Consider the following 15,829-nt stretch of genomic DNA (forward strand, 5'->3'; position numbering starts at 1 on the left):
GCTCCTAGAGAAACAGCAAGCTTTACCCTACCTGGAAGACTTGGCTGCTCTGGAAAAGCCTCAAACAACAACAAAGGCCCTCAAGCAAAGTTACTGCGTTGAACTTTTGGACCAAATGAGCCATTTAATTTAACATCTGTAGCCCTCTCATGATTTTACCTCATTGTGATCTTGTCTTCATGCAAAGACATTGAAATGCACAACTGGACAACTCTGTCTCTCAACAGCTACATGATTTCTCCAGAACAAGGATGGGTAACACAGCTTTGCTGTTCAACTGCATATTCATGAGATTAGTTAACAATATTCCCTCTTCCCCTCAGTTTTTCCTGTACACTCTGTTCCTAACAGAGGAGTCTACCAATGCAACGGAGCCTATATTTAGCCTATGGAATACTAGCTTCATCTCAAGGTATTATCAAATGCCATTAACTCCACTTTTAGGACTTGTCGCAGAAGATAATTTCCTTCATTGTTTTAAACTTTTAAACTTATTCTTCAAGAACATGACAGAGCACTCAGTGTGGGGTGAAACATGTAGGTATTACCTGTCACACCTGCTCTTAGGCAGTGAGTGTTTGCAGCCAGGAATTAGAGAGGTTATTTTCTGATGAAGTGAGGCAAGAACCACTTTTCTCATCTTGTTTTAAAGAACCGCCTCCTGTTTGTTGTAATACAGGTGGCCTCTTAGGTCAAATCTTAAGCCTTTTAGGTAAAAAATCTTGGCCTTTTACCCAGATTGTTACAGCTCTGTCATTGCACTCTTTTCCACTGATACTGGATGATCACCTGTTCTCAGTTACTCACTACAGCTTCTTTCAAGTTGATAGGCTTGGTGTTTAAAAGTGTAAACAAAGTGGACCTGGGTGTGAAACCTAAGTGCTAGCTTTGATAAATGACACTTTTGTGTGGAGAGGGAACTGTGCTCAGAAACAACTTTTTACTAGCCTGAACAGATTACATTTCACCAAGTCTCTCTCTGACTCCTGCTCAGCTTGTAATTGTTTATCTGAACAGCCTCCAGATTTAAGAGGCAAACACACCCTGTAATTTAGCACCCGTCCCCCTCAGGGTATGATTAGGCTGGGAGCTGATGAAAAAGTTTCTGACTTCAGCTCCCATTATCCTGAGGAATTTCCGGCTTCAGAGATTTTGATTAGCAGACACTCCACACCACAGTGTAGGAATCAGGTATGAGCTCAGGCAGAGTGAAGCCCCGGTACTGTGAACAGCCCCACTAACCTCCTTCTCACCACTCATGGCATCCATTTTGACTAGGTCAGTTGTTTGACGTCTAAAGCTTCATGAAAGGACTTCTACCTCGATTGCCAGCATTCACAAGGAGGTTCCATGTTTGGATCCTCTCCGGTGAACCAAAATAAACCACCTTTCTCCAGCCCTTAGAATGCATCACTCCAGTGTATGTGATAGAATCCCAAAAGAGGGAGAAACCACAGTGCTCATCCACATACTACATGTTTTTTGGAGAGGCTTCAGGCATGCAACTCTTCAGTGCCCTTCAAAGCACAGCACTTTCTGAAGGTATAATGTTTATGGTGAAGAGGCTCAGTTCTGCTGTACACAGATGCCTAGTGTGATTTGAGTTACCCTTGGATATCTGAGAAATCCAAAGGAAACTGTCACACATGAAATATATATATGCTCTACCAGGCACCCCAGTTATTGTGAAGAGGAAACCAGAAGTCAGCTGGGGTACTCTCAGATGTCTCAGACGATGTTGGACAAAAGGCAAAAAACATTAATTTGGCACACAGAAAATTATGATTAGATACAAGGAGAAAAACATTTACTGTAAGGATGGTCATACACTAGAGCAGGTTGTCCAGAGGTGGAATCTCCATCCTTGGGGGTGCTCAAGGGTTGACTGGACACAGCCTTGAGCAACCTGATGTAATCCGTATTGTCTTGAACAGGGGGTTGAACTGAAAACTGCTCAAGGTCCCTTCCAACCTAAATTATGCTATGATATTTTACAAATATCTCCACTTGCTGTAGTTATCGGCATAACATCTAGCAAACATGCAGAGCATCACCCTTTCTTCATGAGTCCTTGTACCTATATTTAAATTCCTGTGTCAAAAAAAGTCTAAGGCTTCAAAGCAGGAGTGCTTCACCACTGCTGAAGCTCCTACATCTCAGGAGTTGAAATTCTAGACTTGAGCTCACAAATACAAATGACCCATTAAAACGTATAAAAAGAATTTAATAAAGTAAATATATTCTGCTATTTCACCTCCCAGCTGATGAGAGCATTTAGCAGTAACATAGCCAAATCAAAGGCACAGTGTATGACAGATTATCTGTAATCTATAATGCACACCATGTATACATGCGCTTTTTTTTGAGTGTATCAAGAGTAAAGTCAACACCCATTTGTGGTCTCTGACACATGAATAAGCTGTCACAAGGCACTAAGTTACAACCTGTCACTTGCTCTGTTCTTGCTGTGCACACCACTGCTCCACACAAGATCACCAAATGCCAGTTAGTAGTTGATGTGCACTAACTTGTAAACCTGTCAATGCCTTTTGTCTCTCCCGTCTACATCTGCTGTCCTGCAGGCTTGCAAAGCAGCTCATTTCAAGGTGAGGGTAACCCAGGTAAAAGGGTTAACCCTTGAATCAGGAGATATAAAGAGATGCTCAGAGTCTGCTCCTGCTCTCTGTGATAACATACAGTTGTGATTTACATCGTATGTTAGGCTGGATTACTCTTTTCCTTTCTCTCTTCCTAAAAACATCACAGGGCTTTTGCTGGTTATTTTTTTTCCACGGAAACTGGGACTATCCTTGGGTCTATTTACCATATTTTTACACATCTGATGTGATGACCTGTATTACTGCCTTGTGTCAGCTGTAAATAGAAAAGACAAGTACAGTGATATTCAGTTCCACTTGAGGTAAAAAGCCATCTTTGTTTTCAGTGTGTACTCTTTGTATGGTTCTCCAATTTTTCCATCTTTTCTAAAGGGCTAATTTGGTCCATTTGCCATGCCAGATGTGCAGAAGTATTTTAAATATTCAATCAGAATCGCAGTTGCTGTGAAGCAGATAATCAGAGACTTGGCTTGGCTATTATTTTTTTTTAACTGTACTGTTCTTGTGAATATGATAAAACAGAGGCTTGCAAAATGCAGTCTCCACTTCACAGTCTGGGTCCTGGCCCAGACTTGTGGTTTACAAAGCCTTTTGCTGAGTGACAACAAAACAAATTATGCAGTCTCCCTTATGCCTTAAATTTAATATCTCATCTCCTGCTCTCTAATTCAAACCTTCACACTGCACCATGGTTTCCTTTGTAATGAGATAACTCTGAATATTAAGTTTGCATTACACAGAGCTATTATTCACATGCCTGACATCATTACATATGGAACAGTAATCAATAAAACATGGTTCGAGAGGGATTGGATGGCTTGTGGGCATGGGGATCAGTCACCCAAGCCTCTAAGTTTCTGCAAAATATCCATCCAAAGTCAGTAATGACCGACTGGAGAGCCTTGATGAAAGCCTCAGGCAGCGAGGGCAAAGTATGAACAGTCAGGGATGTTCGCCGTCTGAGGTGGTCCCATCGTGTCACTGCTGAGCCACTCGGCTGGGGGGGAGGGATTGGACAGGTACACAGCCTCTGCCTGCTCTCTGCTATATGGACTTGATTTGAAAATAAACAAATATCCCTCTTCAGCCCTGGCTCCCCAGATCCAAACCCATTTAATTTGAATTCCAATCCACTCTGGCTGAGTCAGCCTGGCAGATTTTGCTGTCTGTTCTCTACCAGCTGTCAAAAAACAATCTGCCCTGCAGAATCAAGCCCAGATGACTGCTCATTGCGAGAGGTTTATAGGCTCTGTGAAGCCTGACACATCACATGTGCTCATGTCCTACCTCCATCGTTGTCTTTCCCATCGCCGCACGCCGTCTCCATGGAAGTGTCACAGCCTGCTCCTCTCCAGCCCAGCTGGCAGACGCAGTGCCAGCCGTTCATGTCCAGAGTGCATCTGCCATTGCCGTTGCACAAGCCAGGGCATCCCTCTGCAAGGCAAACAGCCACATGTTCAAATGCACTCGAAACACAAAGCAACACAGCCTGGATGTGGCCTCATTAAACAGCTTTTTTGTTTTGCCTTTTGACTTCAGTTTATTTCTCCACTCCCACTCGGTGTCTTCCCACCTGGAATGAACCCTCTTTGGTGTCAGGATGGTAGTGACCACTCAATGAGCAGCTGCTTCTGGCTCTACCAGGAGATCCTCACAGCATAACCTCACTCAGTGCAGTGCGGGAATGGTGAGTTTCAGGGGGGCACTGAGATATTCCTGCTTTATCGATTGTAAAAGCAAGGGAGCACACTGCCCTCTGACCCTCTCAAAACATTTGTTATGTAAGACTAGGACTCAGGGTTACCTAAGTTGCATTTGGGGTTAAAATTCCCAACATCCAGCAGGATAAAGCAGCTGGCTTTCAGTAATACTGAGATCTCAGAATGGGAAGCATTCAAAACCAGCTGGAAAGGGAAAGGCAGAAAAATATTTGGAAGACATATAGTTTCTTTACTGTAGTAATTTTGGGAGGGATTAATCTCATCCGCTTCAAATTAATCTATAACTGAGACACCTTCAACTCTCTGTAGTCAGCAGAGAAACAGACTGTCCCAGGGCAGAATTCTCCTCATGGGTTTGATTCTCATGGTGATGAGCAGAAGCATGCCCTGGAAACATCCATTTCTCGCCAGTGACTAGAAAGAGCCCAGCACAGAGGCAGGCATTTTATAGGTGATACATTTTAGTTAGGGAGGATGAACACCAACCTCCCAATCTGCTCATTAGGGTTTGATTTTTCTCATCTGATGACCTCCTGCTGAGATTTTTGTACTTCCCCCCCACCCCACTCCTCCAAGAAAAGAGCAGAGTAATTTCCACAGTGGTGTGAGGGAGGCTGCTTTGCTTAAACCCTTCTGGGGGCTTTTTACCTGCAGAGCTCAGAAATCTTTACCACCAAGCTGTCAGAAATGCAAGAGATACTTAACAGCTTAGGAAACTGAAGTACAAGGGGCTGAAGTGACTGTGAAGGTCACTCAGCAGGACTGATTACACCAGGGACACAATTCAGTCTTCCTGAGCCCTATTTTAATGCTTTCTCTATTTATAGGTGTGTAGTGCTATCCTGCCACATAGTCTGAGGTTTTTAAGGCCCTCAGCTTTGCAAGACAGGTTTGTGAACCTATGTGAACGATCCTATGCTAAAGGACAGTGAAGAGGTGTGTGCTGTCTTGACACCTGTTTGGCCATACGATGTGTGAGCGTCTCTCCAAGGCAGAGCTGGGACCCCATCTAGAGTCTCATGTCATAGTGTGTCCTGCACCAGGGAAATGGGGCTCAGAAACACTTTTAAAACAAACAAAAAAAATGTTTCACAGGGAGATTTTTTAGTTCACAAAACCTTTCCCAGTGAACAGAAAAAACCAAACATTTTTAAGGAAGTTTTTTAAACAAACAACTGATTTACAGGGACCAAATGGAAAAAGGAACAAAGGTGGTAAGGAAAAGCCCTTTAGAAGGATCTTAAATATATTTTTTCATTTACTAACAAATGTGTTGCATTTCAGTCTTTTAAAATATGTATTCTGGGATGTGGTAAATAATATGTGTGTGTATGTGTGAGCATGCTATTGTGTATTTTGATATTTATACACTATATTCGTATTTATATACTACTGAAGAGCTATTTATAGGCAAGGCTACTTGAAACTCTTCATTTTAATATCCTACCTTCAGTTACTTACAATACTGCCAAACTTTTAACCATTTATTCAGATTTTTTCTATGCTACTGCTAATTTATGTGCTTGATTGCTTTACTTACTTTCAGTACAAGCTGAAAGCATTCAGCTATTTTTAGAATGAAAGAGGAAGAAGTGTATTAAATAACCTCCTAAAATTACTTGGCTAGGTAGGTAATCCCATTCTGGAGTAGATAAATCCAGTTTGGATGGGACCATCCTGACAGTAGAGATAGGAGGTTTTTTCCTATCTCTAAAAATCAGAATGGTTTGGGTTGGGATGGACCTTTATGGTCATTCACTCCCAATCTCCCTGCCATGGGCAGGGACACCTTCCACTAGACCAGGTTGCTCAAAGCCCCATCCAATCTGGCCCTGACCACTTTAAGTGATGGGATATCCACAGCTTCCCTGGGTAACCTGTGCCATTGCTTTTATTTATCTAGATGAAAAACCTCTGAAGAAATCTTGCTTTATGTGTATACTGGATGGCTCCATTAGAGCTCGGCTGGCGCATCACCACTGAGCACATCTCTTGTTTTTACTCCTCGGACTCTTTAAAACCTTTGTGAAAAAGTTCTCTTCTAACCTACTGTTGCAGAGACTGGGCAGAACAAATGTGCTGGACAGGACTGAAGTGAGAACCAGAAAGATCTGAATGAAGTTGAAGACATCATGATCTTGTCTCATGTGAGAAGTGCCCAGGAAATGTAAGGGAAAACTAATGCGGCTATAAAAACGAGGAGCTCATACAGAACTGTATGTGCTCTACTCTCCCAGGCTTAGGAAAAAAGGAATTTGGAGTGGCAGAAAACCGATGATATAGTTTGGATGAGGCACCTTTGGCATCTGAGGAAATGGGAATATTTGTCTGTCCTTGGAAAACAGCGGCTGAAAAGGCTATGACTTTTTTTTCCACAAGTTCATGAAACACATAAACATTGAGAAGGGAAAACTTCTTAAAAGCTATTTAAGGTAAAGAGAAAAATGCCGGCACAAGAACAAATGGACATAAAACAAGTACAAATAAATTCTGGCTGGAAAATAGGAAAAAAAAATCACTTGCAAGGATCAAAGGAATGAAGCTCTGGAGCAGCCTCCCTGTAGGAGTGTTAAGGAAAAGATTCTTCAGTTACTTATCCATAGAGCTTGGTAAATTTATATAAAGTTTTATACAGTGTGGTTGCCCTTGCCAGCAGAAGACTAGACTCTAACTGAGGAGACCCCTTTCAATCCTAATGTGTTTGAATTTTGTGTGCAATTCATTGTCTATATGAAACATGCTTGAGAGTATTTGTATGGAAAATCTTCTAGATCTGGACCCAGAGAAAGTAAGCTAAGCATTTCAGAAAGAGGACAAGCAGAATAAAAGAATCGGTCAGGAGAGGAGAGAGATGAGAGTGAGTATCTCAGAAGATTATCTCTTCCCAGAATATCTATTCCTCTTCTTGAGTACTACAGGAATCTAGGGTGCCCAGATGAGAGATAAGCATCTGTAGATACCTGAAGTAGGGTAACTCCTACCTGCAGTTTTATACTCCACTGTCTTGGCACCCCTTTAATCTAGGAACTAAGTTTGTCCCTTCCCACTAAGAAGAACGTAATCCCTGGTTCCTAGTAGATAAAGCTCTTCCAAGGAGCCAGAAAGAACTGTTTCCTCATGACAAATATTTCTTCACAGGTATAGGAACATAGAAGTTTTCTCATGTTTACCACTACATTAGAAGGTTCATTAAATTTTTAAAAACTAAACTGATTCCTTCTAGTATCATGGTTTGGTGGGAGAGCAGACATTTTTAAGATATATAGAGAAAGTAAACCATTAATAGGAAAAAAAAAAACCAAAAACAGCAGCGGTCAGAGGACTCTGGCCTTCAGAATGTTAGAAGACAGCAGAGACATGTAAACCAATACATCCAGGAGATTGGTCCTATAAGTACTACCACTTCTGAACAGGTTAACTGCACAGAGACTTGACTGCCACTTACACTACACAGATAGGATGGTACAATATTCCTCATTCCACAAACAGTGCACTTCAAAGCACTTGATGAAAAGACGATACTAAATAAACTTTATCCTCTCCTTTCCCCCATGCTGGGGAATAAAGCAAAGAGGTCATCTTGTTTCCCAATTGCTTCTGAATGTCACCACAGCAGGATGGCTTAATCCTCAGAGATTTACACCACCATAATCTTGCAACTCTGATTTCTCATAGCTAGAAGTCACCAATGATCCATTATTCCTGTTTGTGGTGTTAACTGTACTTGGGTGACTAAGAGAATTAAATACATGAATAGAGCTTTTTTGGAAAAGGGGGAGGAAATCCTTTATGTGAGTTTGGAACTTAAGCACATGTAAGTGCTGCTGAAAGATTCTGGAGGGCATTCACAAAGATGCCAGTTCTGCCATGCAAGTGAGAGAACAGACCAGGGAAACAATATAAAAAGTGGGTTAATTTTGAAAGAGAGAAGCAAAGACCATCAGAGTCAAAGGAGACTGTCACCAGAAGTTATCCTGCGATTTTTAGAACTGTTGGTAAAATAATCTGCTCTTAATGATCTGTACAGTTAAAGCCTTCTCTAATTAGTCCAATTATAAGCAACATTTACTGGTATTTTTCTTCAAGGCAAACCTCACTGCCACTTGAAATAAGATTTAGAAGAAAAGACTATTTATTATCTTTCCTTCACTGTCCATAGGAAAGCACTGACGGATGTTCTTATCAAGTCTCACAGACAGTAGCTGAGCTTTGGGACAAGTAGGACACGGCTGAATGCAACACGTGAAGATGCAAATGCCTGAAGTTTGAGGGAACAACAACTGCTATGAGATCTGCAGAAGCTTCTCTAAGACTAAAGGCTAGGAGCAGAGGACTGGCTGACCCCTGCAAACTACGAAAGCTTGGTAAAGTGTCCCAAAACCAACTCTGAAACTACCACCTTGATATTCTGTTGTGATGGGAATCCAGAAATCCTTAATCAGATGCATTCTCTAATAGGAAGTTCAGGAACTTATTGACCAGAGCTCCAGTACTTGTAACTGAGGGAACTGGCTTTGGTTAGACCTTGGGTTCTCACTTGCTCTCACATTTCAGGAGCAGCCCTTGCAGTCACCCCTGAATTCTAATGTTGCTCAGCAACAACCTGTTTAAAATTCAAACTAGCTGTTTATATATGCATCACTACAGTGTTAATGTGGTTAATGATTATTTTTGAAGAGTAAGAATTGATATTCAGTAATAGAAATTAATTACACTGATGTGCCAGCAGATCCAATGATATTCTGTACGGAGAAACTCTCTCTAAAATGAGCACCTCGTCTAATTATTATTAAAATAATAGGTACCTCTTCTCATTATAAGCATTACCAGTGTTAATTAGGCCTTAGTTTAGAAGACTCTACTCTGAGTCTAGTTAGAGCTTCTTGGTTTAATTATGCTGATGTTTGCTATTGAAACTTGCCCTCCCATTTAGGAACAATTCTACGTCTTCTCTGACTGGTTTATTGTAAAGCTGTAGGAAAGATTCAGCAGTAAATCAGGCTCACCCTTTGACAACAGAGGATTACTGGGAAGGGATTTCAACCAGAAAGATGTTAATAATTAAGAAAGCCAAAAGGGTATGAGTAATTTAGTTTTGAAAAATGCACACCATGCAGTTAGCCAAGTAAAAACCCATGTACTTTTAATGTTTCAGCTATTGCTAATCTTTCCAAAAGCAGCCATGCATAGCAAGAGATGATCTTTTATTCTCAGTATGTTGCTTAACCTGTTATCCACTGAAATAACTCACTAAATATAATGTGTCTTTATTATTGGGCATAAAGGCGAGTCACAAAGCTACCTAGAGGAAAAATGACATCTACAGAAGACTTAGTTAAAAAAATTGGGCTGCCCAATGCGCAGATCAGTACTGAAGGTTCCTTGCCAGGCTCTGCAGGTTGATTTTTCATCTCTTCTGTGCCCTAAATGCTTATCTGCTACTTTTTGATGCAAACTTCTCCAATACACATTGAGATGAAAAGGAGGAGTCCTGGGGTTTTGAAATGTGAAACATTAACAGTAGGTTCTGAACATGCTCCCTAGTGATGGCCCATATCTTCCTCTGAGGATGCCACCATGATTTCTTCACAAGGGCACAATAAATGATTCTCTTTCCCTGATCTAGGAAAGAGAATGTATGTTTTCCTCCTAAAGTGAAGCGTGGTTTTTTTTTTTTTTTTTGGTGCTAAGTAATGAGAGAAAACTAACTACCACTGTACAATCAAGTGATCCATAAAGAGGGGTCCAAGGACAGCTACCAGTTGGCACCAGCTGCATTACACTGAAGATCGAAATATTTGAACTATGGAGATTTCCTCACCATTAGTATCTGTCTGTTCAAACACTTCTATTTGCAGTTGTTCCTGAATCTGCCTTTAATCCTCAATGGAAAAAAAAGAAAAACATTGAATTGTAAATTCACTCAGAGAAGTGAAGTCAGTAGGGCAACCATATTTTCTTGTCACACCACACAAGCCCTCAAGACTTCATTTTAACTGTTCATGGAGTCAATATTTGAGCATAACTGCTCTTCATCCTCAGCCTCTTACAGCTGTTATTTTTGATTGCTCAAAATCTGAAAGGAAGGATGGTACTACAGAAAAAAATTGATCTGTTCAACCTGATTTTTTGGTTTGTTTAACCAGCAAACATATGATGCTTGCATGGTGTCAACACTTACGTTGCTGTTACTGTCAAATGGAGAAAAATATTTAAGTCCAACTCAATCACATTTATTGTCAGATTGTTGTATTTAATACCATATGCAGAGTATTTCAGCTTTTTTTCAAAAGCCAAGTGCATTGTGGAACTGTCTGTTTCTATTAAAAAGCCCTAAAATAATTTACCTCATTGTTCTGATTAATAAATAACTGTGATTTTTTAAAAAACCAGCAGATTATCCCTGTTCTCTAAGAGTCCAATTCCTATTCTTCTTTGTTGAAAGACCTAGATCTTAGACTTGTGTTACACTTACGAACAGGAGCATAAGGTTGGATTTTGTTGTAGTGTACATTAATGCAGCATCAATAATTTCTACAGATTTTGCAGATTTAATCAACCAGAAGTTTTGGCATAACATTTTTGTATTAGGGAAAAACTTGAATATATAATTAGTCAAAGCTCCCATGTAAGTGTTGGCAGTTGTGGATCAAAAACATGAAGACTCCACACAGAAAGTGCACTCACCTGTGTTACAAAACCGACCACAGACATTTAATTTAAACACACCACAGTACAGGGCTCCTGCTGTATTCACAGACACTTGTTCTCTCCTGACTTGCCTTACCTGAGTGGGAAGGGTGAGGATGGGAGATGATTTGGAGGGGAGGGCAGGGACAAGGGAACGGGTGGGAACACTGATACGATGTTAACACAGGGTCACAGCACTTACAGAGGTATTTCCTACCTAAATGACTGGAAAGTTCACCCTTCCAGACATTAGGGACCACTTTGGTGACAACGAGGAAGAGATGCAACCTCAACACAGCATGTTCACGGTGCATTTTTTAAAAAGAAACACAAAGACAATAGGAAAAATAGGAAGGAAGAGCATACCTTTCACTACCTTATCCAGATAGTGAGCTTGGGAGATAAAAGACAGGACATTTAAGGTAGGATTGAATAAGTGCATTGCGGCTTACTACGAGACTGTGCAGGTGCTAGAAAGGCAAAGGAGAGTTTGCTGTGATACGAAAAGAAAAACCTTGATTATGAGGAGAGAAAAAAAGAAGGGTGGAGCACAGTGCTTCTCAGTCAAATGGCTTGAGAAGGCTGTGTTAAGGCATTCAGTCATCTTTGCTCATTAAGATCAGGAAGAAAAACAGGAAAGTTCTATATATATATTTATGTGTTTATATATATACAGGTATATATGTATATGTGTGTGTATATATATATATATATCAGGATACTGCAATGCTCTGCTCATTTGCAAGTCTCACTCTACTTTAGTGACTGCTTTGCATTTCATTAGGAAAGCAGAGATATTTGAAAGTCCTCCACCTTACCTGATTGTCTTATATTTTTCCACACAAAAAGGCACAGTTCTGTGACCTTACCAGACTGGTAGAGGCTTTGCCCTGGATCTTTCTAATGGCAATATACTGCATTTATGCAGCATTTTCTAGCCTCAGATCAAATTACTTTACAAATATTAAATTAACCTCATGGCAACTCTACCAGACAGACAAGTATTACTATATTAATTTCAAGGAGGGCAAAAGAAAAAGTAAAGAAGAGAGCTATAGGTGTCATGGGAAAAGTCATGTACCCAATTCCCACGGAACACTGCTTTGGAAAGCCACCTTCTTTATTGATCTTTTGGTGTCAAGCAGAAAGCTGGTGGCAAAGACCTGTCCTGCCTCGGAGAACCCTGGTTCATGCCAGCAGGCGGCACTCTCTGTCCTAACACCAGCTGGTCTTTATTAACAAAAGAGAGGCTCTGAATCTTGCATTTCTCTATTTCAATACCTACTTAAACATTATTTCTCTTGTTCTCTTGCTTGCTCCCTGCAATCTCAGCCTCAGCTGCATCCTGGTACTTTTTGAAGAAGTTTTTGTTTCAGGTTCATTCAGACAGACTGTCTACCTAGGAGGTCATGGCCCTTGCAGGAATTATTTTTCCAGCCTGTGAATGTAATGGATCTGTACAGGAACTATTGTCAGTAAGTGGAGAGGGCTGGGAGAGCTCACCTACTGTGGTGCAGTTGTGAGGCTTGGAAAAGAGGTGAATTAATCATGTTCATGTGGTGGGAGCGATGCAGGAAGCACAGCATCACCATCTGCTTGGATGGTGGCTGAAGCCTAGGAATGTATCTCTCGGATTTTAACATCCACAGCAGCCCAGCCTGTTAACTTGGGCAGTCACTGTGCAGCTGGTGGCAGTGGAGACAGCTGCCAATGCCAACCGTGTGTCAGTTACATATCAATGTTTTTTTGTAATTTAAAAAATAATGGGGCTTCCTACAGGAGGAGCAGGAATCTTTCTTTTCTAAACCCATACAGGCTACACTTCTGGCATTAAAATATCAAGTTATTCCCCACAGACACTCCTTTGGAAACCCTGTGGGCATGCGGGACATGCTGAGAAATTATGCAGGAGTTTAAAAGAAAAGCTACTTTTCTAAGGTGTCCTCTGCACCACCACACTTAGTTCCATGTCACCACCCTACTTCTGGAAGCCACTTTAGAACTGCTAAGGGAGGAGCTCCTGCAGCTATTCTTTATTGTGAAAGCCCCCCTGTTTCACCAGTCTGAGCTAACTTGCTTTGTCTGTAACGCAATGGTAACAATACTTCTCTTGGCTCATAGAGAGGGAGAGAATGAAGAGAGAAGTGAGAAATGCTGCAAGCAGGTCCTTGAGAAGGACTTGCTTCCCACTACGCTCTCCTTCTTAATTTCCCAAATATTCTTTTTCCCTTTATCTTTCCTATGAGACAAAGTGGACAGAGCCTCAGGGAAATCATTGGTGTTAAACTGAGATCACACAAATGTAAAGGAGAGGAGAAAGTAAACATCCATTCCTGAACAAGGGACAACATAAGAAGTTCATGTTACAGGGTCAGGGAAAACACTGTCCTTGAAGTTCGCCTGTGCTTAACATTTACTGGCAAATATGCTGCCAAACTATTTAAGGCCAGGTTACCTTCAGATTGATTCAAGATCATATCAGGACAAAGCAGCAAGTGTGAATTTCCCACTGACTGCTATAACCATGGTCTTCTCTTGCTCAAAGATACCTATCTCAACCAGGCAGGGTGACTGCCAGAGGGTCACACAGAGCTCAGCTTCTGCTGTGGATACACTTGAGCAGTGACTGTTGAGCAGAGGGTAGAATCACAGAATCATTAAAGTTGGAAAAGTCCTCTAAGATCATCGAGTGCAACCACTAACCCAGCACTTTTAGGTCCACCTCTAAACCCTGTCCCAAAGCACCACATCTACAAGATAGGAAGAACCTTTCTCAGACACTGTTAGGCTTATTTTTGTCTTGGGCCATGCATGGACTGAATTGCTCTATGGATTCAAAGGGCATAAGTGATGTGTAAGAAAGCTGGGGCAAAGAGACCAGGATCCACCTGTAAAGTGCCTTGTCTGGATTCCAGCCGCTCCAGCAGAAATGGAGAGGCACTGATTACAACCTCAGCTATTCAGAACACATGTGATTATTTATGCAAGAAGACTGATGAAAGGCAAACATAAAGGGACACATTTCTCAAAAATCAGAGTTTTGCTATGTAAAACAAACCTCAGGCTGATGGCGCCGTAAGCAGAAGCCGGCGTGGGACAGACTGTCTGCCTGTCTGTCTGGGCATTGTTATTGCATACATCACTCGTGCGTGCCAGGACCAGATTTCTGAAAGGAGCTAAACAGGGAGCTTTTTCGGAGATCAATGGGGATTAGGCACTGAGGTGCTTTGAAATCCTGCAAGGTAGGCTGTGGAGTGTTTGGAGAGCTAGCTGCTAGTCCCTCAGGTCTCCAGAGACTTTGGAGTATTTAGCTGCAGCAACTGAACTTCCAGAGATGGCTTTGGTCTTGTGTCCAGGCTATTCAAGGATAGTGAATATCCCGACTCCACCACACAGGGAAGCTCTCTCTGCCATTATTTTTCTAAATAACCCTGTATGAATCATATAAGCTGGAGAGCGAATTTTCACAAGGGCTTGTAATCATAGCACAGGGGAGAACAGCCTTAAGCTGAAGGAGGACAGGTTCAGATTGGGTATTTGGATGAAATTTTTTACTGGAAGGGTGGTGAAGCACTGCCACAGGTTGCCTAGAGAAACTGTGGATGCCCCATCCCTGAAAGTGTTCAAGACAACATTGAATGGGGCTTGGAGCAACCTAGTCAAGTGAAAGGTTCCCTATCCATGTCAGCAGGGTTGGAACTAGATGATCTTTAAGGTCCAAACAATTCTGTGATTCTATGACTCTATTAAACCCAGGAATTTTCCTGTGCTGCTTCCTGTGAGGCAAACCCTTAGAGAAGCCTACTAAAGAGCTGAGCTGTAATTTGGCCTTTCAGAGACCACAGTAAGAGAGTTTGCTTCATCTCTAATTTCAATGCTCCTAAAGCCCATGTTCCCTGGATGTAGTTTGGGCCAGAACAGAAGAAACCTGAATTCCTGCAATGTCTCTAACTAGGGATGAATTTGGAACATGCTGGAGAACCCATCACGGGAGTCTGGCACCGACACTGTTGTCATGGTGTGTTTTGTTCCTTTCAGAAACTGACTGAAACATTCTGCTGGATTTCAGGAATCCTGCAGTTAGATAATCAATTTTACGCTCTACTCTCCTGCACTAAGTTTGTTGAATTGGGATGATGAATGCAAACTTCTGCATCAATTTCCTAGTTGGGAATTAACTGTAACTGTAGTCCAGTTACTCTAATGAAATCTCTGAATGTGAGCAATCAAGATAGTACATTCAGTGACACAACTCTTTGTAGGAGCACACAACATTAATCCACCAGGATCAGAGTACCTTGAACACCATAAGAAAGAGCCTTCTATAACCTACAAAACAAAAGGATGTCTTACTCTTACACATGCTCGACAGGAAATGGAAGAAGTGCCCCTTACTGGCATTGTCCATTTCTACTGTGTTACCTGCACACACGGCAATACTGGTAAAGCATCACTTCAGCAATGGGGTTTTATGCTTGTCAGTGCTAAAGCAAACAGGGCCATGACATAGACATGTATGGAATTACCACCAACAGAACAATTTGCCATGCAGGGAAATTACACAAGGACGAGGGGAATGCTTTCCACATACTTAATGTAATTCCAAGTCAATGTCCTTTCATTTGTGCCAACATAACTAGCTTATTACTCCTGCTAAAGCCATTCAATATTCTTGGGTTTTTATGACTTTGCCAAATCTCCTTTATATTCTACACATTTATCAATGAAATATTCTGTAGGAAATAGTGTTTACAGCTTCGGAGGCAAGAGACTATGTACAAATTTGTTGCTAAATCACCA

General features: G+C 41.4%; 1 protein-coding gene across 9 annotated transcripts in view; it reads right to left on the bottom strand.

Moving 5' to 3' along the window:
- Positions 1-15,829, bottom strand: part of TENM4 (teneurin transmembrane protein 4) — a 585,909-nt gene that overhangs the window by 104,563 nt on the left and 465,517 nt on the right. For 6 of the 9 annotated variants that reach the window (XM_058419235.1, XM_040055308.2, XM_058419241.1 and 3 more), the window contains 2 exons: positions 11,396-11,422; positions 3,906-4,052 (listed from right to left, as the gene is read on the bottom strand). In XM_058419235.1, coding sequence (XP_058275218.1) covers positions 3,906-4,052; positions 11,396-11,422 — 174 coding nt within the window. The remainder of the gene's footprint in view (positions 1-3,905; positions 4,053-11,395; positions 11,423-15,829) is intronic. The other 3 variants (XM_058419240.1, XM_058419238.1, XM_058419237.1) reach the window with 1 other exon arrangement.

Source organism: Hirundo rustica, chromosome 2 (genome assembly GCF_015227805.2).
Source record: "Hirundo rustica isolate bHirRus1 chromosome 2, bHirRus1.pri.v3, whole genome shotgun sequence".
In the NCBI taxonomy this organism is placed as follows: Eukaryota; Metazoa; Chordata; class Aves; order Passeriformes; family Hirundinidae; genus Hirundo; species Hirundo rustica.